This window comes from Geotrypetes seraphini, chromosome 8 (assembly GCF_902459505.1).
Source record: "Geotrypetes seraphini chromosome 8, aGeoSer1.1, whole genome shotgun sequence".
Lineage (NCBI taxonomy): Eukaryota > Metazoa > Chordata > Amphibia > Gymnophiona > Dermophiidae > Geotrypetes > Geotrypetes seraphini.
This window is the reverse complement of record NC_047091.1, coordinates 109,450,195-109,474,392: the sequence shown is the minus strand read 5'-3', so window position 1 is coordinate 109,474,392 and position 24,198 is coordinate 109,450,195. Positions and strand designations below refer to the sequence as shown.

The 24,198-nt window shown below is 44.3% G+C and overlaps 1 protein-coding gene across 1 annotated transcript in view; it reads right to left on the bottom strand.

Moving 5' to 3' along the window:
• Positions 1-403: 403 nt before the first annotated feature.
• MAP2K2 (mitogen-activated protein kinase kinase 2) overlaps positions 404-24,198 on the bottom strand; it is a 63,272-nt gene continuing 39,477 nt past the window's right edge. The window contains exons 7-11 of the mRNA XM_033955324.1: positions 19,635-19,848; positions 19,277-19,341; positions 18,815-18,876; positions 6,956-7,001; positions 404-3,443 (exon numbers count right to left, since the gene is read on the bottom strand). Coding sequence (XP_033811215.1) covers positions 3,333-3,443; positions 6,956-7,001; positions 18,815-18,876; positions 19,277-19,341; positions 19,635-19,848 — 498 coding nt within the window. The 3' untranslated portion in view covers positions 404-3,332. The remainder of the gene's footprint in view (positions 3,444-6,955; positions 7,002-18,814; positions 18,877-19,276; positions 19,342-19,634; positions 19,849-24,198) is intronic.

Here is a 24,198-nt window from a genome sequence, read left to right as displayed (position 1 = left end):
TTAGAACCGCAAGGCACAAGCGGAATAGAAATCACTAATGTAATATTCATGTTAGCACCCTTTGATGAAAGAGCCTGTGTGCATTTTGAAGGCTCAGACATGACTCCTTCACCTGTTGTCAGAATGAAAAAGGTGTCACGGTGCTCCAGAACCAATACAGTTACTGGAACTGAAATAGAAGGGTGTAATTTGCGTTCAAGTTCTCATCCCCTTCAAAAAGAAGCTCCATAAGAACTTATGCACAACTCTGTTAAGCACAAAAATAGATTGCTCTTGAGGGTTAGAGAATGAACTAGGCACTATTATCATAGGTGAGTTTTGAAAGGTGTCAAGTAGAATAGTTTGGTCATAGAAAGAGTGCAAAACCACAACTCAATGTGAATATTAAAAAAAAAGCAAAATCCACTGTTACACATTAATCTTTTTATTTTGTTTTATGCGTTTGAAACATTCAGCACATCTGAACCACAATGAGCATGAAATGCGCCTTGTAAAGGGCACTCCAAAAGGAAAAAGCATCACAAATGGGTTAGCCCATTCCCAAGAAATTTCACGGATACCAGTCAGTGCTTTGCTCCTTGTACGCTCACCCCCAACATCACTCTCAACAGAGAAATGCTGCACACCCTAGCAGCTAACAACCCCTTATAGGGTCTTACTTCACTTATGCAAGGCCTAACCACTTCACCATCAAAAGGGTCTGGGGATCTCTTTGTCTGAACTCGTACCTGGAAATATATTGAGTGCTGTATACTTCAATTCAATCCTGGGGAAAAGGTGCAGACATTTTTTAAAATTCTTCTGAATGACAAGGCCTCCCTCTTGACAGTCTTCCCCCACATATCCAATATTAATAATCAGAGAACAGTTGAAGTTCAGTACTTCTTAATTTAAAAATACAAAGCTTGAACTCACAAAGCACTTTCTCATTTTATGAACATAAACACACAATAAATTCATTAACAGCTGTTAGTAAGGAAATGTCGAGTTTCAGACAAGACCTCCTTCTGAAAAGCAACCATGGATTGGGAGGGTGGTGGTGGGAAGAGCTAGGGACATTCTTGCATTTTATCATAAGGTCTTATTAGTCTGGATATCTTTATTTAGAAAAAAAAAAAAAAGACTCATTTATATTACATTAGAAATCAGCAGAGGGTCTATTTTTCATATCCAGATAAGCTAAAATTCTCAAGGGCAATGCTGAACCTTGTAACTCCCTCTACAAAACACATTCCTTGTGCTGTGCACAGCCATGACCAGATGCTATCCCAGTGATAGCCAAAAGCTAATTTATTGCCACTTCAAATAACCTTCAACCAGGGCTTTCATATGAGAAACTTCTATCACAATGATTGGCTTGCATGTTCTGTGTGTTAGTGGGGCCAACAGAGTACTGGACAACGTGTAAGATGAGAAAGAATTCAAAGACTCTAACTGTGGAAAGTGTTCTTTTTGTACTCTTTCCAGGTAGATGTGCAGCAAGGAAGAGTAAGCAGGAGCAGCAGCAGCAGCAGCAGCAGCATAAAGGTTACTCGATTCCTAGAAACTCTATAGCATCTTGTTGGGAACATGTCTGACTGTCTTTAACAGAATCCACCAGGTCAAAGGAGACATGCTGCAAGACATATGTTAAGGTCAAATTTGATGTTCAGGCTTAAGATGTTCAGATGTCACAGAAGCTCTACCTTGTCTCCTAAGGCTAGGAGAATTCAAGGTTTGCAAAATGAATATCTCCACTGACTGGAGAGAAAAAAAAAAAATCACAGAGCAGGCTATGTTTAAAAAAAAAAAAATCATTATTATTGATGCCCCTTTCTCTTGGTGAAAAAATTACTCAGCAAATAAAGTTCAGTGTAATCAGAAAGTAAATAAATATCAATCACTGTTTTATTGGTGTGGCAAAATATAAATGTTTAATAATGCACACGTTTGTGTTCTTCAGGAACCCTCTTTCTATGTTTCACATTCTGTGGCTGATACGGACATAATGTCAGTCCCATCGTTTGTCAGCACTTATTAAGAAGCAGGTTCTCACCAAACGTGCAGTACAGGATGGTTACTGGACATGGATTTTCCAGCAATCAAGGCAGTTCTTCAAGATGGATACAGCCAAAATATTGCTTTTGTTTTGGCATGTAAGAGTGTGAAAGTGGTTGAAAAATATTTCCAGTCCCTTGTGATGGACTCATTTTCCTGCCCTCACTTCCTGCCCCCTGGGTTGAGCTTAACCCCCACCTTCCGCTGCACTGCCCGAATACAGTGGAAGAGAGTTTAAGAAAACCAGGACTGTGTTAGTCTGTCATAGCTCATGTGTGTCAAGTGGCAACACTTGATGTTTGGATCCTCCTCTGCCCTGAAGTTGTAGGTGATGCAGGCAGTGCTGGGTATGCTACAAACAATCAGAGAGCTCTTCACACAATTAAAGACCATCTACTGAATAGAAAACAAATCCCATGGAAAGCAGCGGCCTCCATTATTGCTTCAATTCTGTGTCTGCATTGTTTCTTCCTCAATAGGAAAGCATATTGGCTTCTCCTGCCTTTCTATAGAACAGTGCATCCTGGACTAAGATGACCCTGATAGTTGTCAACCCTCTGTTCCTTTATGTTCTCCCAGAAACCAGAATACAGAGCTGAACACTATTCCATCCTTTCTATTTAATAAAGGATCCACACAGGAATAATGGGCATTACTGCTGTCCAAAATCATGGTCATAAAATCCTTATAAGATTCCTGGGCCAAGACAATCATGGCCTGTCAAGCAACAGGAGAACGAGACCTCTCATTTATCTAGTTCACTCTCCAACCTTAAGCTGGACAATAATCACTCTCTCCTGTACAATGGCATTCCCCCTTTCCACATCACTATAGAGATATTTTAAACATAACTCTAAGATACGGTTCATTTTCTGTTTCCGTACCACCAGCTCCTCCCTAACTGTCCATGATCCCATATTCCACCACCAAAGAGAAAAAAAAAAAGATAAAAATGGAGAGGAGATAGAACATAGTACAAAGCTGTGACCTTTTCCAGATTTCCACCTTGTAACTGCTTCAAAAGGACACAAGCGAACAAGCAGCAGCAGCATCACATTTCCCAGAGTATTGGAGACCTCAGTAAGACTGAGCCATATGCAAAAGAACAAATTAAAAGCAAGACAGTCTGTGCATTTCTCTCTCTCTTTCTTCATTTCTCCCCCTCCCCTCCATTCTAACACTCTCACTGCAGATTGGATAGAGGACCAAGGTGAGGAGAAGGGAAAGAATAAGAGGTTCTTCTGGCTTCCTAAAGACAGATGGACAGATGGACATGAGACAGCTGGGCTTGCATTTTACACAGCAGTGCGAGTTGGGGTACTGGGTTGGTTTAAGCCAAGGGTTTTACACAGCCAGCCTGCAAAATCCACCTCTTCCACCTCTGAGCGCTTGATGAAGGGATGATTCTAGAAGGCAAGAGGACATCATCACTTCTTTCACCACACACCAAACCTGTTCTGTCCTATACTATACCATACCCAAAACACATCAACACACAACAACAGATTCACTAACAAACAGCACATGAATGTGTGGAACTGGCACAGCATAAGATATTTCTGAGGGCAGGGAGATGAGGGAAAAAATTAGAGACTGGCTAGGTTTATGGCCTGCCACAGGAGATAAAATTAAGCAGACTGAATGAGCCAATTGATAAAGAAAGGAAACATAACTTTACAATATGGCAGTCCATGGGATGCTGGGTTGATACCAGCAAAAACTTTCTTGTTAACCCACTGGATTAATGCCACCACATTGGTGGTGGCTAGGAACTGTCCAGTAAGTCCATAGTGAGGCTGGATGTGCTGGGAAATGTCTATTGTAGAGCCTGATGTGATACTAGGGATTGAGGCAGGGATCTTGTATATATGCTCATTTCTCAGGATGGTAGGAAGCCACTGAGTCAAACAGAAAGTAATATCCTATGGGTGAATAGGTCTTCTGCAGTTGTGATGTGTCCTTGCAGTGTAGAGGAGTGGCTGGGCAGAGTGAATGGGTTAATTTATCTTTTTCTGTTGTTACCTGCTATTGTGCTGGAGATTCTCAACCCAGCAGTTATAATGCTGGGGGAGGGGGGTAGAAGAGGCTCTTCACCCAAGTCTTTAATACTTAGGGTTATTGACTATATCCTCATTCTACACCAGGACTAGTTCCTACACATACCATGTTTCCCTGAAAATAAGATCTACCCTGAAAATAAGCCCTACCCCAAAAATAAGCCCTAGTTGTACTGGATTCACCGGCAGCAGCATTCCCCCCTTCCTCACTGACCCTTCCATCTTGCCCGCCCCACGCCGACCGCAAGACCAACATACCATTAGGTACCTGCAACAGCAGCGTCGCAGCAGTAATCTAAACTGGCTGCTTTAGGCCTGCTCCCGCCAGGGTGTTCCGAGTGCTGCATTGCTGATGACATCAGTGATGCGGCAGAAGAACACCCTAGTGGAAGCAGGCCTAAAGCAGCCCATTTAGATTACGGCTGCGACGCTGCTGTTGAAGGTACCATAATGGTATGTTGGTCTAGCAGTTGGTGGGGGAGGGAGAGATGGAAGGGTCAGCGGGGGGAGGGTTTGGCTTTCCAGGCATTGACATTATTATTGGAAAAAGTGAGATAGTGTCAGGAGCCAAACATTGCATCGAATTACTATTACTATTGTTAAATGTCCATTCCAGTTAGAAATATTGATACAAAAAATCATTTAAGATGATTTTAATATATTACTGATTGATACAGTTAAACTGATATGAGTTGAAAAAAGTACCAGCTTAAATCTGGTGAAATTATTACATTTTGTACATTATGAAAATGGAAAAAGTTGCTAGCACTATGAAAATTATTATTAGAAAGATGCTGTGGGTTTGCGATTGGGCACTGTTTCCCTGAAAATAAGACCTAGTGCATTATTTGGGCCCAAAATTAATATAAGACAGTATCTTATTTTTGGGTAAACACGGTACTAACTAAATCAGCTCCTTATACTTTGTTTAACTGTATAAACAACTTGCCCTGAAATTAGCCTCCCATCTGTTTATCCCAAAACACTCTGTATCACCCATGTCCCCATATAATATCTGCATTTGACCCCTTGGCTATAGGATAAACTGATTTGGTCTTATTAGATGCTTTATAAGTATTATGTCTCCCTTTTAGTATGTATTCTCTCTCTTATTTGAATTTCAGTGCTATTAAGTATATTTTTGAAACTGTTTCATGGTAGTTTTATTATTAAGTTTCAGTTTACTGATTTTGACTTTACCTCATTCATTGTATTTATGTTTATAATTGAGTTTTTTACTACTGTTATGCTGTTAACAAAATTATAAGTTTTATGTTGAGTTATACCTGCTCTACTGTATACCGCCTTGGGTGAATCCCTTCACAAATGCAGTTAATAAATCAAACAAGGTTACTGTAGTAAGGGAAACATGTGGCTCGTGCCATAACTTGCCCGGGACCACATCTCAATCTTTTAAAAGGCCATATTTTTGTTCACTGGCATACTGTAAATTTCAAACTTTCTATAGCTTACACTAGTTGATGTTACTGCTTCTTTGGGTACTGTATAATGAAAAATACCCCTATTTTTGACCTTAGTTAGGAGACATGCTCCAGTATAGAAACATGATGGCAGATAAAGGTCAAATGGCCCATCTAGTCTGCCCATCTGCAGTAACCATTATCTCTTTTTCTCTCCGAGAGATCCCATGTGCCTATCCCGGGCCCTTTTGAATTCAGACACAGTCTATGTCTCCACCACCTCTTCCGGGAGACTGGTCCATGCATCTACCACCCTTTCTGTAAAAAAGTATTTTCTTAGATTACTCCAGAGCCTATCACCTCTTAACTTCATCCTATGCCCTATCATTGCATAGTTTCCTTTCAAATTAAAGAGACTCGACTCATGCGCATTGACATTACGTAGGTATTTAAAAGTTATGCTGGATGAAGCACGTTTTGCTGTATGGTTAACATCAATGAAGATAAGTGAATTGTGTCTCTTGTTATTTTTCCTTTGTTCCCTGTGCACAGTAGTGGAACTTTTCCCAGCTTGAAAAATTGCATTTTGAAATTTAGTGGAGTTTTTTTGCCTGTGATACAGAATAAGAACGGCTGAAAAACTCATTGGGTTGCCATCCGCATATCACTATTAGTTGAGGCTTTTTCTTCACTTTCTTTAAATGATTTTTCAGAGGGTACCCCCACCACTTGGCTAATAACATTTGTTTTTTGAGTTTTGAATTTAAAAGTCTTTATCATATCCCCCCTCTCCCACCTTTCCTCCAAATTATACAGATTGAGATCTTTAAGTCTGTCCCCATACGCCTTATGATGAAGACCACATACCATTTTAGTAGCCTTCCTCTGGACCGACTTCATCCTCCAGTATTGTCCACAATATTCTAAATGAGGTCTCACCAAAGTCTTATACAAGGGCATCAATATCTCCTTTTTCCTACTAGCCATACCTCTCCCTATGCAACCTAGCATCCTTCTAGCTTTCGCCGTCACCTTTTCAGCCTGCTTGGCCACCTTAAGATCATCACATACAATCACACCCAAGTCCCGCTCTTCTGTCGTGCATATAAGCTCTTCATTCCCTAATCTGTACCGTTCCCTCAGGTTTTTGCAGCCCAAATGCATGACCTTGCATTTCTTAGCATTAAATTTTAGCTGCCAAATTTCAGACCATTCTTCGCCAGGTCTTTCTTTATGTTATTCACACTATCCGGCATGTCTACTCAATTGCAGATTTTTGTATCATCCGCATAGAGGCAAATTTTACCCGACAACCCTTCAGCAATATTGTTTATAAAAATATTAAAAAGAACAGGCCCAAGAACAGAGTTCAGGCAAACACAGCCCTCTCCCCTCCCCCAATTTGAACATAGTAGTGCTGGAAAATAAGCAGAACCTTACCATTAGCATCTTCAGATCTGCCCTTTCTGCTGGATTCTTAATTAAGCTGAAAAGAAAGGAAGTGATAAATGCTCAGTACATCTGTGTTTCTTAAAAAAAAAAACAACAAACAACCCACAAGAGACTTGTTTAAGAAAGGATGGACTGGGTTCTAGTGCAATTCCAAGGACCATTGCATTCCTTTATATCATCATGAAATCAAGTACTTAAACCACATTCTCTCATACTAGGGCAATGCCTTTGCATCCATCATTTAAACATTTCTGCACCTCCGTGTGGTTTATGAAATCTTAGTATAGACAGAATAGGTTCTTACATTGCTAATATTTTTTCTAGCCGATAGATGTGTCATTCTGGATGGACGGATAATGTCTCCATACTCATGAGCTGTACAGAAGAAATCCACTCCAGCTTTAGAATCCCTCCTCCATCAATAGAGAGCTCTGCTATCCCCTTCAGTTTGTATCAAAGCAGGTGATAGCCCCATATAGAAACAGATGTAAAAGAGGGGTCCGGGGAAACACCCCAAACTACAACTCTGTTCTACTCTGAAATTATAACAAACATGTTTTAAACATTGAACATTCAAAACAATCATGCCAAACAGAAACATTTATGGAGCTCAAATAATACCCCAATGTGTTATAGCATTACCCTTAAGGTCCGACTGACATTCAAATCTCAGTTTGGATTCAAACTTTCTGATTGAGACAGTAGGCAGGCGCATGAGATAACTGACTGGAATGCTGGCAATCTGACCTCTTGATTGACAAGGAAAGTTGAAACAACCTTCAGAAAAAAGGACAAAACTGTGCACAAAGAAACTCTGGCCTCTGTGAACTTGAGGAAAGACTCTCTGCAAGAAAGAGCCTGAAGCTCCGACACTCTTCTTGATGAGATAATAGCCACAAGAAAAACTGTCTTGAGTGTCAGATCCATCAAGGACGTTTCTTTCAGCAGCTCGTAAGGCACCTGACTGAGGCCTTGAAAAACAACGTTAAGGTTCCATGAGGGAAACGGGTGTTTTACCAATGACCTGAGCCACAGTGCCTCCTTTAGGAATCTGGCAATGTCTGGATGAGACACCAATGAAGCCTTATGCTCTTGAGCCCTGAAACAAGAGAGTTCTGCTACTAGGACTCTGAGGGATGCTACAATAATTCCCTTGTCAAGGCCAGCATGGAGGAAGGCTAAGACCATGAAGATTGGAGCAGAAAAAGGCTCTGCCTTCTCTTTAATGCACTATTGCTGGAAAGTTTCCCACGCCTTAGCATAAGCAGATCCATTGTAGTCTTTTTGGCTCTGAGCAAAGTAGCAATGATTAGCTCCGAGTATCCCTTGTGCGATATCGCCACATTCTCAAGAGCTATGCTGTAAGAGCAAAGCAATCTAGATCTTCTATGACCAAAAAGCCTGCAGTATCTTCCCCTTCATTTCTGTTCCCTCTATCTACCTCTTTCAAAATTTTCTGCAATGAAAGCTGTTAGGTGCCATCGACTCGCGTTTGAGTCCTAGAAACTTTATTTTTTTTAGCAATGAAAGTTCCTACTGTTAAAATAAACCAACCTATTATATAAAAAAAATCTCCTAGTGGATCACAACTGGGCATAAATTCCAAATCCTTTTTAAACCCCACCAAGGAATGAACCATATAAAACAATTCTTAGGGTGGTTGTTAAATACCTCCAATCTTCCTAGAGTAAAAGGCCAGTTTTGCATCATCTTGCAGTACTACCGATTAACTGAGATTCATTGACTACCCTTTTTTTAAAGTTTCCTTTCCAACTTCAAAGCTTTTCCCAACAATCTAAAACATCCATTTCTTCTAGCACCCTTCCTTTCCTTTTACAATGCTACCTCATCCAAGCAACTTTGCATCACTAGATCTCAGACACTCTCAACTCTAAATCCATAACTATCTGTATCAAGTCTGCTGGATGGGACACAAATAGATCTTTCTGTCCATATTTATTTATTTTTTAAAATATCATCTTTATTGAACAAAAACAAAGAAGAACTGACAAAAATATACAGCGATAATCAATAAAACAACAAAGTTCCAGAGTCTGCAACACTGAAAGAAGCAATTTTCTCCACCCCCCCCACAACCCTCCTCCCCCCTCTTTAACCAAGCTGCAGGTGTGGCCCAGATACTATCGTGCTTCCTGAACCACCACTGCCATTACACCATAACAGGGTGAGTGATTCAAGACAAGCTAACAAGCAAAAATGAACATTACATATTAAGTAGATAGCTACGTGCCACAGGTGTTAAAGTATTCCAGAAAGGAGCCCATACATCCTGCAAACGCTGACCCGCTTGGGACTCCTTATGAGGAACCATCTGACACTCCATCTGCAGTAATTGGATCATAGTCACCCTCCATTGTTATAAAGAGGGGAGTGATGAGTCCATCCAAAGCAGAAGTATTACCTTTTTCCCTAGCAAAATAGCTTTTCTTAGAAAGCAACGTAAGCCCTTCGGCAAAGGAGCAAGTATCCTACACTGAAAGAACAAAGCTGCGGGGAAACTATACAGCGGGCATGCCACATGGAGGAAATATGATCCAAGATCCTCTCCCAAAAAGCACGAATCTGGTGACAGGCAAAGAACCTATGCTCCAAAGTAGCGCCCAGTTTACATTTAGGACAGCGAGCATCTAGTTGGAGTGCAATTTGTTGGGCGTGCCAGGGAGATACGTGCAATCGCATAGTCATCTTATAGTTCAGTTCCCAAAGAGCCACCGAGAAGCGCATCTGAGATATCACCCGAAGGCTACGACACAAAAGGCCAGCTGAAATAGAAACCCCCAAACATGAGTCCATTGTTGACCCAAGCGCATATACTTGAAACTGGGAAGATATTCCGCTAGCGATTTCAAGTGGAATAGTATTCTGTGCTTCAAGGCATAATCCTGCCTGAAAGAGTTCAAGGGATTCCCCCATGAGTACACTAGCAGGTAGCGTACTAACATAATGGCACAATTGCCAATACACAAAGTGATCAGGCGCCGAGAGTCGAAACTTCATGCAAATATCTTCGAAGGGGCGGATAGATCCATCGTCCATGAGAACCTGATGGAGGTACATTAGATTATTGGACTGCCAAGTACGAAAAGAAGCGGAGGTCAGACCCACAGTGAAAAGAAGATTACCCTCAATTGGCAACAGGATGGTCGTCGTCGAAGGAAGTCGCAACAGTCCAAAGAAACGTTGCCAAGCTTTACGAATCGAAAGATAAAGAGGGAAAGATCGAACAGCCGCAAGAAAGAAACACAAGGGAGAATGGAGCAGGCTACTAAAATGGAGAGGACGCAGGAGCAAAGTTTCTATTGGCGGACACGAAAATTGGGAAACATTACGGAACCAATCGTTCAGGTGACATATTTGACAAGCTACTATATATATAGTTTCAAGTTTAGAAGCCCCAAGCCTCCCCGCTCCCTAGGTAAGGCCACTATCCAGTACGCCAGCTGAGGCCCTTTGTCGTTCCACAGAAAAGCATTCAACATATGGGCAAAAGCCCAATACAGCAAATTGTAGAAAGAGAGGGAACATCTGAAAAAGGTATAAACAATAGGGAAATAGCAGCATGTTTTATAAGGCGACTTTTCCCATCAATTACAAGGGATAAGCTCTCCAAAGCTTTAATTTTTGCTCCATGAACTGCATGCGGGTCTGCAGATTTAGGGCATATAAGTGGGATAAATCTCTTGGGATCCAGATACCCAGGTACTTGATAGCATCATCCGCCCAGAGAAAGGGGAAAGTGCCCACTCAGTTATGAGGCAGAGTGGCTTCCAAAGGGTGAATAAGCGATTTATGACGGTTGAGTTGAAACCCAGAATAGAAAGAGAATTCCTCGATCATCCCCAACATAGTAGATAGCAACACCAACGACTGCGTCAAAACCAACAACAGGTCGTCCACAAAAGCCAACACTTTTATCTGACACCCGACACCACATCATCCAGCATGAAAGTACGCAAGAGGGGTTCCAGGTAGAGAACAAACAACAAAGGAGATAATGGACAGCCTTGGTGGGTGCCATGGCCTATAGCAAAAGAGGCGGTACGCTGGCCATTCACCAGCAAGTGGGCAGTAGGCTGAAAATATAATGCATAAAGAGCCATCAAGAACCATCCTGATAATCCCATATAACGCAACAGAGCAAAAAGATAATCGCAGCTGACCTCGTCATCTAAACTGCCTAAAACTGCAGACATAGCCAGGGATTGACAATGATAAATAGAGATCAATACTTTGCGGACATTCACTACCGACTGTCGGCCCTTGACAAAGCCCACCTGCTCAGGGCAAATCAAATTAGATAGAATGGGGATGAGTCGGTCTGCTAGGATGCACGCCAGGAGTTTGATATCAACATTCAATAACCCGGAAGCTGTGGGTCCTTGCCCAGCTTGGTAATCAGGGAGATCAACGCCATATTGGATCTCTCCGGAAACCGTCCATCAGCAACAACTTGATCAAAATAAGACAGAAGTGGAGCACATAATAGTGGTAAAAGCATCTTGTAAAATTCAGAGGAGAATCCATCGGGACCCGGGGCCATCGCAGTGCACAATGTTTTTATACTGCCCTGTAATTCTCTTGCTGTCAACGGACCATTCAACACGGCCAGTCTTGTCCATATTTATAAAACACTAAGAGCTACCGCTCATCTCTGTTCCTCACGATAATCCTCTCTTTAACCCTAATAAAGGAAATAAGAGCAGCCAAGGATCTGTCAAAGATAACTCTTCCTTCATATTCACCCCTGGACTTGAGCTGCCTCTTTCACTGGACCATTAACTAAATATAGCATATGATGCCCCCCCCACCACCACCACTGTAGGTAGAAACAGGGCTGCCATCAGAAATTTCTGGGCCCCTTACTGAGCAATCCTATTGGGCCCCCCACGCACCCCTTCCCCCCCCGACCCCCCCTTCTTCCATGGGCTGAATACACACATACTTTTCTCTGTCACCGCACTCTTTGACCAAAAGATTTGTAAGCTTGCAACCACGTCAAGGTAGACTCTTTCAGCAGGACCCTAACCTAACCTAAACTAATCTATACCTATCTATTCTAAACTAACATATGTCTAGCGCGCACAAACCCCTGCTCTACGTGGGAAAAATAACACCAGCTCAATGCTGGCGTTAGCATCTAGCGCGCGTGGCGTACGCTAAAGCCACTATCGTAACTTAGTAAAAGGAGCCCTATTTTTATTAGTTAATTATTATTATTATTTTCCAATGCTCAATATGACTTCCTTTTTTAAGGTTTGACACTTGTGCCAGAATATTTTTACTAAATTTAAGAAGTATTTGCCCTCTTTCAAATGGTATAGAAGTTAAAAAAAGGGACAGGCGTTAATGAAGTCATTAGGTTCAATCTAGCCATTTATTTCTGCAAGAATTTAAACAACTAAAAAAAAGATAAATATAGCTCATCCAGTCATACAAGAAATGGCTCTACAGCAGGGGTGCCCATAGTTTTTGGGCTTGCGAGCTACTTTTAAAATGACCAAGTCAAAATGATCTACCAACAATAAAATTTAAAAAAAACCCACAAAGCACACTGTATGCAGAGAAAATGTTAATTATCATTTATATTCCGCAGGTTTTCAAAGAGGTCAAGTCAGACGATTCTATGCAATGTCACCTCAGGAACAACTATACAAAAATAGACAAATATACCCCCTCCCTTTTTACTAAATCGCAATAGCGGTTTTTAGAGCAGGGAGATGCACTTAATGCCCTGTGCTGCTCTCGATGCTCATAGGCTCCCTGCGCTATTGCAGATATAAATTCTCTAAACAGACACATTTTGATCATTAAACTGAAAATAAAATCATTTTTCCTACCTTTTTGTCTGGTGATTTCATGAGTCTCTGTTTGCACTTTCTTCTTCTGACTATAAATCCAATATTTTTTTCTTTCTGCCCCTCCCCTTTTCTTTCTGTCTCTCTTTCTTTCTCTCTCCCCCTGCCCCCCCAAGCCATCGCGCCAATTTCTCCACTTCCCCGATTCTTTCCCTACCCCCTAAGCCACCATGCCGATTTCTCCCTGCTTCCACGAGCCAAGCCAGGAATGTATAAGAGCCGGATTCGCAAGACTTCACCTCTGATGTCAATTCTAATGACGGAGAGGAAGTTCCAGGCCAGCCAGGCAGCGATTGGCTGGCCCAGAACTTCCTCTCTGACGTCAGAATTGACATCGGAAGTGAAGTCTTGCGAGTCCAGCGCTTCTACGCACCTGGCCTGGCTCAGGGAGGCAGGAAGAAAAAGATTGCCAAGGCAACGCGATCGACTCACATTGCCTTTGCGATCTACTGGTCGATCGCGCTCGACCATTTGGGCACCCCTGCTGTTATGGTATCCTTCCTGACCTGAGGAAAGGGGTTTAGTCCCAAAAAAACTGCCTTATTTCCATTTCCTATTTATAAACTTTAATCAATAGATACAATACTACTTGATTCTACGTAAAGCAACAAAACAATTTTTTCTACCTTTTGTCGTTTTTGCTTTAATCATCTTGTCTTCACTCTTCTTTCTAGCCAGCATCTGTCCGCTCTGTCTGCCATACAGCATCAGCCCCTTCCATCCAATGTCCGCCCTCTCCCCGTTCCATATGGCATCTTCCCTCTTTTTATGCTCCTTCAATAAACTGTCTATCCTGTGCCCCTTCTCTTCTCCTTTGTACATGATTGATTTCAGCTCTGCCACCTCTCCATTTTTCTCTCTCTGTCACCAACCCGTCCCCTATGCTCTGGCATCTCTCTCTTCTCCTTTCTTTCCTTCGCACCCCACAGTCTGGTATCTTCCCTTCCCTGATTCTCTAGCATCTCACTCCTTTCCTTTTCTTTCATCTCTCCCTCCCCCTCCATGCTCTGACATCTCCTCCTTCCTTTCCCCCTTCCTTTTCCCTTGGTCTGGCATACTTTCCTCCTTCCCTCCATGCCCTGGCATCTCTTCCTCCCTCCCTTCCCTCCAATCCCTGGCATCTCATTTCATTCCCTCCCTCATATTCTTTCTCCCTCCAGTTGGGTGCAGCAAGTCTCTCCCCCTCTGCTCCCTTTCCTCCTTCTGTCACCCATGACCTAGCTTCATGAACTTCTTCAGGCAGCAGCATTCACAATTCGCTGCTGTTGCCAGCTTCGGGCCTTCTTCTCTGTCGGGTCCTGCCTTCATGGAAACAAGTAGGCAGGACTCGGCAGAGAGGAAGCCCTGAAGCTGGCAACAGCAGTGAATTGTAAATGCTGATGCTAGCTGAAGAAGTTCATGACGCCAGGTCGAACACCCGGGGCAGACTGCTACTCTCCCCCCCCACGACCCTCCTATCTCTCCCTCCCTCCCATCACGAGACTCTAAACAGCACTGCTCTACTCTAAGCAGGCTGCTTCAGGGCTTTCTCCTGCCGTGATTCCCTCTGGCACGTCACTGATGAGGGAAGGAGGGAGAGATAGGAGGGTCAGATCGTGTTGGGGGTTGCCCGGGATGATGATGAGGTTGCTGCTGCTGCCAGCGAATCCAGCAAGGGTGAGGCCTCAAAGCACAGCACTGGCAGGCCCCACCTGACTATTTCGGGCCCTAGGCCTGTGCCTACTGGGCCTATCCTTTAATCTGGCCCTGCTTTCCCCCCATATGCCCTGACATCTCTCTCTTCCACTTCATGGTATGGTATCTCCTTTCCCTCCCTCCCATGGTCTTTGCATCTCTTTCCTCCTTTTCCTGATCTTCCTTCTCCCTCCTTCCCTCTCTCTCCCCAATTGGGTGCAGCATTTCTCTTCCCCCTCCCCCCCCACTGGGTACAGCAGTATCATCAGCATTTCTCCCCCCCCCCCAATTGGGTACAGCAGAAGCAGCATTTCTCTTCCCCTCCCCCCTAATTGGGTGCAGCAGCATTACTCCTCCCATTCCACCAGCCCCCCGTCTCACACACCCGGCAGATTCGTTACAGACAAAGGCAAGTTGCAAGTTTCCCTTGGTCGCTGACCTATCTCCCAAAGGGCAGCGACAGAGGGAAGTTTACAACTTCAGGCCTTTCTCGTTGCCAGGTCCTGCCTTCATGGAAACAGAAAGTAGGCAGAACCCGGCAGCGAGAAAGGCCCGAAGTAAGCAAGAGCAAGTAAGCTTCCCTCCGTGGCTGGCCTATCTCCCGCATGCTCCGGGGCTCTAATGGTCCGTGCCGGCTTCTCTTCTCTACCCCCCCCCACGACGTAACTTCCGGTTTCGGAGGGAAGCCGAGTTCGAATCGCTTGCTGGGGTTCTTTTTTGTTTAAAATCCGGCGGGTTTTTTGGCAGCTCTTCAGGCTGCGCATTAAGCAGTGGCGGCAGCAGGATTCGGCCGATAACAGCTGGGCGGGCATCTAAATTTGCTGGGCGTTGCGCCCGGCTGAAAAGCGCTGGGAGAACACTGGGGAGCCTGGGCCCCCTGTCAGCTCCGGGCCCCTGAATGCAGGACTGGTAGTACTGCCCTGATGGCGGCCCTGGGTAGAAAAAAAATCTGCTGACTCAAGCCCATAGAAATGTAAGAAAAACCTAGCTTTGGAAAACACAGCATCATCCTCTTGTAGATTGTGGCAGATTTTAATATGCAAAGGCGTCGGCACGAACAACTGAAAATACAGCTGGACATGTACTCGAAGTACTGAATGAAATCTGCTGCATAAGAGGAAAACACCAGTACTGCTGGCTGCATCGACGGCTCCAGAGATGAAAATGCCAGCATCAAGGCACACATCAGGAGCAGGGTGGAAAAAGTTACTGCAGGAAAGAAAAAACATTGGTACCATTGGCCTGTTAACCGATACCATGGGTGCTGCTCCACGCTCCGAAGATGAGTATGCTGGTATCGAGGCACTCATTGATATCGAAGCAGAGCCAGAGATGGAGCTGATCGAGGTCGGCAGGACTTGACTCACTGCTACAATAAGCCCAAAGGAGAAACTTGTGAGCCAACTTACCTAGGTAGGAGCGGGCCCAAGCAGCAATGTCAATCTTGGTGCGGGCTGGATTAGTGGTGCCAGAAGTGCACTGGGCACCGGATTACAGATATCGTTGGGTGCCGTATTCCTGACAGCACCGAAGGGAAACTGCTTCTGAAGAACCCACATGAGAATGCACTGGCGAGGAGAAGAGCAGGGGAAGAAGTAAGTGGCAAGGCCGAGGTCTCGACACTGCGAGAACTGTTGATGGATGTTGGTGAAGACAACTGCCCCAACAAATCAACTGCCCGGATGGAAAATTATCAGGAGTGTCCTGAACGGAAAAACAGCCATAAGGTGGAGAAAGAACAGTATTGCAACCCACAAGGCCCCATCGAGGCTAAACCGACGACAGCAAAAGAAAAAAAAAATTGTTTTACTATATATTGGTTTTTTGGTTTTTTTTATTACTAAAATTGAAAAAATTGACTGAAAAGTCAGAAACCATGAGAGTGGGAAGGCAGCAAAAAAATTTTCATCAGCCATTGAAAACGTGACTTCTTAGCTTTGCAGGAACTAGGAAACTGAGGGACTGCGCGCCCTACATCGGGCGGGAAGGCACTCGCACTTGCCAGTTCGGGCTATCACGAACTTTCTAAACTCTTAAAGTGGCGATGCACTTTTAAAGTGGTCCGTACCGGGGCTCTGTCGGTGACGTCACCCATACGTTAGAATATGCTGCCTGCTTGTCCTGGGATAAAGGCAATTATTAACTAGAAGAAAGCATCTACAAATAGCTGTGTCTTGAGTAATTTCCTGAACATACCCTTTACACGGCAGTTTCGTATTTGGCCCACAAAGGAGTTCCATTTTCTAACTCCTGCACAGCAAAAAGTCATTTTGCCAGTCTCAACAAGCCTTGGGTTTACATTCGTCTTCAGTAAAGCTAAATTTTCAGAATGTAATGATCTGTTTGGTGTATAACTGGACACATTATTTTAAACCATTCTGGGATGTTTCCATACAAGAATTGATGGCAGATCATTACTGTTTTATATTGTATTCTGAAGGCGTTTGAAAGCCAATGCAATTGCTGTAGATATGGCATACAATACTTGAATACAGATTCATAATAGTATTCCCACTAGATTCACTAAGCAAACCGATCGTGTTCTGATCTGTTTGCGATCCCTTTGTGACCCGATTTTACTCCGGCCTAATTCACTTACCTCTGTGCCGATCTGATTCCGATCCATGCATGCAAATGAGGGGAATGGCATGCAAAGTAGGCAGAGACGTGATTCACTAAAGAAATCTTGGAAACCAACTGGGTTGGCTGGTCAACACAAGAAGCGACTGCTGGGGACCAGTCACAAACGTCCTTTCCAACTGTCCTTGGCCTGAAATTCCAGCCCTGCAGCCCATCTCTGCCGCTCTGCTCTCTGCCCCTTCCAGCTAAGCCCAGCTCTTGCCACCCCAACTCTCATGCTCTCTGCCGTCCTTCTCCGCAGTGCGAGCCCTTGGTTTTAAAGCAGGGCTGCACTGCGGGGAAGGGAGGCAGAGAGCAGGAGAGTCAATAATTCCTGCCCCCCCACTTCATGTGCTGCGTGGCAAAAGGGCACCAATACAACACAAAACTGGCATGAATTAGGGATAAAAGAGCCTGAGGACTCCATCTCTGCCAGTTATGAGGCAAAAAGAGGTGATTTGAAGGTTCTGGAGAACTTTGAATAAAAAAAAGGGAAATTCAAATGGCCACGGTGGCAGCATTTTGGTGTAAAAAAAAAAAAGGCTCTAAAATGCTTTAAAATTAAACAATGAGGGATTTAAAGATTTTAGAGAGACGGGGAAACCTAAGGAAAGGGACAGACACCTAAAAAAATGTTTTAAAGATGCCCCCCCAACCTGATTTTCTCATAGGCTGTTAACAAACTTACTCACTGTGACCTGTGCTGGAAATGTGCTGCAGCCTGCCTCAACTCCAAAGATAGCTGGATCTGGGAGAAGAAATCACTGAAGCTGGCACCTGCGAGACCCTGATGAGCCCCCTATGGATGCCTGACAGCCTGCGCTCAATGCAGTAGGTGAGAAAAGCTACAAGGAGAACGGACCTCTTGCTCCAAAAAGATTCTGCAAATTGGTCCATAGGCACCACAGGGGGATTGGCCCGTCAGTTGCAAACCTCAGTCTGCTTCTTCTCTACGCAAGCAGAGCTGAACCCTCGATGAGCGGAGCTTTAAGCACCGAAAGCTGACAAAAAGTCACAAAAAGAACTGACCCCCCCCCCCCCCCCGAAAATCAATAAAGAAATATGCAGAGCATATCAGCATATCAGAAAGATGACTCTTGGCTCGCGATCTGAAGGAAAAACTGAAGGGGGGCAGCAGAGCTCTCTAGTGAAGGAGGGATTCGAAAGCTGGAGTGGAATCCTTCTGCATGGCTTGCGAGCACAGTGACATTACCCCATCTGTCCAGAATGACACACCTATTGAACATGAATGAACATTTAAAATTAAGTTTTATAAGCTTAAAAAAAAGTTTTATTTTGGATCAGATTATGCTCATTTAATAAAAGAGCCATTAGCAGGTGGCGCAGATTAAGAGAAAAATTCAGTGCTAGAGCAGCAGGTGATGTTATAGATCAAACTAAAGTGAACTGGAGGACCTGCAGGTCACAAATGAAGGCTCTTGGCCAAGCTGTGTGTTGGTCTCATTACAGGAATAGCTGGGTGAAAAGTGCAAGAGCACTGAGGTACACTGCCAGAGCTGTGGGAATATTGCAGTACTGAAATTGTACCGAGTGCTGTCTCAGCAAAAGTATTAGAGGGGCTGGTCACCAATCTAGAAATGTACCAGACTCTATGCATTTCCCAGAATGATGGCTGCTTAGGGATCCTTTCACTTTTGTTACTAAGTAAAATCCTTACCATTTATGTACAAATTCTTGGAAGTCCTGTGTGAAAACGCCACTTGGTAGTTTTGGAGGAGGCTACAGAAAAGAGGGTGAGCAGTCATCAGAAACCAGCAATCATGAAACGTACAGTTCTGTATTTAAAAAAACTCCCTGCATATTTGTAAAAGATTAATTCTTGCCATGTTCTGAATGCCATCATCATCCAAAAGCGCAGAGGTCTTAAAACATTTCAATCACACCACAGCCCCCTGAAACAAGGCAGCAGCTCCACCCCAGTTAGCAGCAGCAACTCAGAGCCAAGTATGAAAAGACAGCACAGAGGAGACTATTTTCAGAAGACCATTAAACAGAACATGCTAGGAATCAGCTGATTCCTTTCACTGGTACCTTGGATCTTGACCACCTGAAAGGCTCAACAGTGAAAATATCTGCAAGGTGCAGCAAGGTTGAAAAGGAATAGAAGTGATGTACAAACCTCATTGACAATGTAGTCCAGGAGTTCAAAAATGGCCATGGCTGGTCGGCTGTCTATGCCGTGACCTGAAAAGTGAAAACAGCAAGGAGGCTATTAAGTGCTCCTATTTCTGGGACGAAGCCCATAGGACGAGACAGAGTCTTAATTAGAACTTTTCTCCTATCTACACAAACTACAATTTCCATAATGTATACCTCAGCCTACTGTGTGGCTATTCCTCATTTGGACCCATATAGATTACTCTCAAGGAAAAGGGCAAAATACTGTGTTTGCTAATCACAGGATCTTTATTCATGTTATCCCTCAAAGACATTGCAAAGTCCAGGATGACTGTGAGAATGACACAAAAGGTTCTTACCACTGACAGGGCGTCCTGGGGGTCTTGGCCGTGGAGAGATACTGTGAGGTTCTCCTTCTGCCCCATCTGCTATAGGGCGGCCAAATATCACTTCTAGCTCCTTGGCATCTGGTGGGGGTATGGGATACCTGCCAATTGAGAGCTCCACCAGAGATAAGCCCATGCTCCAGATATCGGACTGAACAGAGTAATGTGTACCTTGTAACCTCTCTGGCTGAAGATTGAACACAAGCAAATTTCTGTCAAAATATTATCCTCCAAACTTAGAAAAGAAGATGGATTTAGAGTACAAAAGAAAATACAAAAATGTTATTCTCAGACAGGGCATTGGGGGGACAGAAAGTTTCTACTTATTTTTTGAGGCAGGAAACATTTTTTGTGCACCATCCAAAATCAAGTCATTGTTAAGCCAATATGGAAAGATTAAGTTCTTACCTTTGCTAATCTTCTTTCTTCAAAATCCACACTCTATTCCTGGACAAGTGGGTCACGTATCTTTTGTAGGAAGCCTCATTTACATATTTTTGATCCTCCCCTCTTATCTCAGGACTGCCCTTTGACTTCCAGTTGGTACAAAAGCCAAACCTATATAGGACACAGAAAGGGGAGGGATATGGGGACACTCCCTGAGAAACAAGTCTAATGTGCTCATAACAACATCAATAAACATCAGAACAGTCAATCAGAAATTTAAAAATATTGTAAATGAGAAAACAGTGAAAATACGGAGACTCAAACTGTACTAACAGTGTGGAGAACAGAAATTAAGGACCCCCTAGAACAAAGTGCACAAAATTTTGCAAGTATTATACTTGACAAAGGCTGGTCAAAGAATCAGTAGTCCAACTTACCAGTACTTAAGGCAGATAGTGGGTGAATCAGCAATTCTCAGGGCAGGTTCCAGTAACAGAGTGTGGATTTACAAGTAAGCAGATTAGCAAAGGTAAGAACCTAATCTTTCCTTCTTGTACAATCCCACTCTATTCCTGGACAAGTGGGATTTAACAGAGCAGTCCCTCAAATTCAGGGGGGACTGATGAGCCTGCTGCCAGAACCAAGGATCCAAATGCAGAATCCCTCCTGGCGCCCACATCAATTCTGTAAAACTTTATAAAGATATGCAAAAAAGACCAAGCAGCCGCTCCCCAAATATTTGCTGGGAAAACCACTGAAGATTCTGCCGAGGATGCCACTCTTCATGTGGAGAGCACCTTCACCAACACAGAAGAATGCTTACTAGCTCCAGTTTAGGCCGATTAAATTGCCATCTGAATCCATGTAGAAATGGTGGCCTTCAAAGCTGTTCTGCCCTTACAGGCTGCCCCAATCAGCACAAACAGGCGATCCAACAAACAAAATTTGTTCGCGACTTCCAAGTATCGCTGTAAGATTCTGCACATGTCCAACAATTTAAATACCCCATCATGTCCTTTCTAACCCAAGCGTGAAAACGCTGGCAACCTCACTTCTTAGATAATGTGAAAGTTAGATACCACTTTGGGTAAAAAGGAAGGAACCATGCATAGGATAACACTACAGTCTGTAACCGAAGAAAAGGAACTCTGCAGGACAAAGTCTGAAGTTCAGAAACTCTGCAGGCCGATGCAACAGCTACCTGAAAAACAGCCTTGATGGTAAGGTCCATCAAAGAAGCCCAGTCCAACCAGCATGCCAGTGACCTGAGAACCAGGCTCAGATTCCAAGCTGAAAACAGCTAGCACAAAGAAAGGCGGAACCTGACTTCATCCAGATGAGCGGCAAGAGAGCTTCCCAGAGGCTTCCCAGAGGCAAGAAAGCCCAGCTATCTGAACTCTCAGAGAACCAACTACAAGACCTGTCACCAAACCTCCCTGTAGGAATTCAAGAACCAGCAGGATAGTAGCCGAGTTTGGGTCTATGCTCTTTCAAGGGCACCAATTATGAAAACACTGCCAAGCCTTAGCATACATGGCATCAGTCGTTTTCTTCTTGCTGTGTAAGATGGCACCTATCACTCCTGTCAAGTAGCTTCTGAGCACTAAATCTGCGCACCTAAGAGCCATGCCATAAGATCAAAGTGGTTCAGATCCTGCAGGGCTATGGAACCCTGCATAAGACAACAAAAGTGGCAGGGAAGTTTGAGATCCTGCTCCAGCGGCAGACAAACCAGATCCACTTAGCACAGGTGCCTCGACCAATCTGGTGCCACAAGAAACACTCGACCCCCCAGAAAATCTTGATTCTCCACAGAAGATGGCCTATCATGAACCATGGAGGAAAGATATAAAGTAGACCCTCCTATGGCCATGGGAGCACCATAGCATCCAATTCTACCCTTCCAGGTTTATGATGGCAACTGAAGAACCGAGCTGCTTTCTTGTTGGGTGCTGATGCCATCAGGTTGAACACTATACTTTGGGATAGAAACCATTCCTCTGGATCCAGAGTTTGACATGAAATAATCTGCTTGCAAGTTGTCTACTTCTGTTTTGTAAGCCATGGAAAACGCCTGAAGATGTTTGCCCCCCAGTGAAAGAAGAGTTGAATCTCCTGCCACAGGGGTGCGCTTCTGGTGCCCTCCCTCTCAATGACTGACACAGGCCACCACTTTGGCGTTGTCCGAGAAGAATTAAACTGTCATATTCTGGAGTGCACTCTCGAGGTGTAGGAGAGCTAGCCAAATTGCACAAAGCTCCAAGCGATTGATCAACTACTTCCTCTCCGAGATATGAATGTCTCTTCTGGACTGGACTGTCCACTCAAAGAGCCCCCTAGCCATAAAGACCGGCGTCCATCATTAAAATAATCAAGGTGGCAATCTGAAAGGGAACCCCACTGGAGAGGGAGTGATGATTCAATCACCAAGTTAGACTGCACCGAGCTTCTGCCATCCAAAGGAGATTCAGTTGCAGCGGATCCCTTTGTGGATCCCAACGGGAAATCAGTGTATCCTGGAGCAGGCGCAAGTAAACCCTCGCCCAGGAGACATCATCTATGGTCACGACCATCAACCCCAGAACCTGCAAACCTGGGAGTCCAGAAAGGCATGTATCAACTGGTGAAGCTTCTCTTGGCATGACTTGAGAAGAAACACCCTGTTCATGCCTGTGACAAAATGGACCCCCTGGTATTCCAGGTCTTGGGTCAGCATGAGCTGGCTCTTTCAAAATTTGACCACCCAGCCTAGCCTCTGCAGCAATTGAACAACTTGGCAAACTGCTTGGTGTCTTTCAGACTCGGACAGAGTCCTGATGAACCAATGGACCACTGGACCAGTGGAGTACTGCAGGGCTCAGTCTTGGGCTGCTGCTCCCACAATCTTGGGGGAGACTGCTGCTACACCCACAAAATGGGGAGGGGGTTGCTTGGGCTGCTGGTCTGGCTGGAGCTGAAGGGAAAGGAGACAGGTGTTAGATCTGGTATGTGGATTGATGGGAAGGGAAAGAGGTGCTAGGTACATGTGGTGAGGGGACTGGAGCTAGAGAGGTGCTAGACCAGGGGTAGGCAATTCCAGTCATCGAGAGCCAGAGCCAGGTCAGGTTTTCAGGATATCCACAATAAATATGCATGAGATAGATTTGCATCTCAAGGATGCAGTGCATGCAAATCCATCTCATACATATTCATGGTGGAGATCCTGAAAACCTGACCTGGCTCCGGCTCTCGAGGACCAGATTTGCCTACTCCTGTGCTAGACCCACACCTGGGTGCTGAAGGGAGGAAATAGAGGTGTTGGACCCATGGGAAGGAGGCTAGAGGGAAGGGAGAGAGGTGCAGAACCTGAATAAGCAATGACATGGTTAAATCATCTGGATCATCCATGTCATCAGTCGGCGTACCATCCCTCCCCATCTCAGGTGCCTCATCCTGGGAAGGGGGGACCCCCCCCCCCCAAGCAAGGACGTCACAGGCGCCTTTTTCTTGGCTAGATAAGCCTGGAAGAGAATGTTAATAAATTCCAAGGGAAAACCCTCATTCAGAGATGCAGCCGCCTCCTGGGAACTCTGTCGCTCTTAGAGGACTTCTTCATCTTCAATGCTGAATCATGGCTGCATTTCGCTGAGGCCGTGAGCATGTCTTTCCCAGGGATCAACTTCTGCTCTTTCAACTAGCCACTAAAGGACTGAGCGGCAGGACCTCCCAAAGGGGTCAAGGGAATCAAGGCTGATGAAATTTTGCTCCCTTCTTGTGCTGCATGGCACGTGAAACACAGCTGGTTGCCGGCCATCCATCCACTGCAAATGTGGCATGAATCCAAAGTATCCTGCCCTGAGTAATCCATCTGATTAGTTTTCTTACAAAAATGAAGCTTGTAGAGGCATAAAATAACTTTAAATTCAAATCAGGAAAATCCAAGAGGGCTACTGCAGGAGTGATTTTCAAAAGAAAATAGCCTGGGAAAATAACAAAAACACCCAAAATGCGGCAATTTTAAGATTTTAGGGGTGGAGGGAGGGGACCTAGGAATAACCCCCAAACAACACTTTTGAAAACCGTCCAAAATCACTGACAGGCCTTGTACTCAATGTGCCATGCTGTGCTGGAAGCTGCAGGAAAAGAAGTCAAAATAGTTTACAAGGAGATC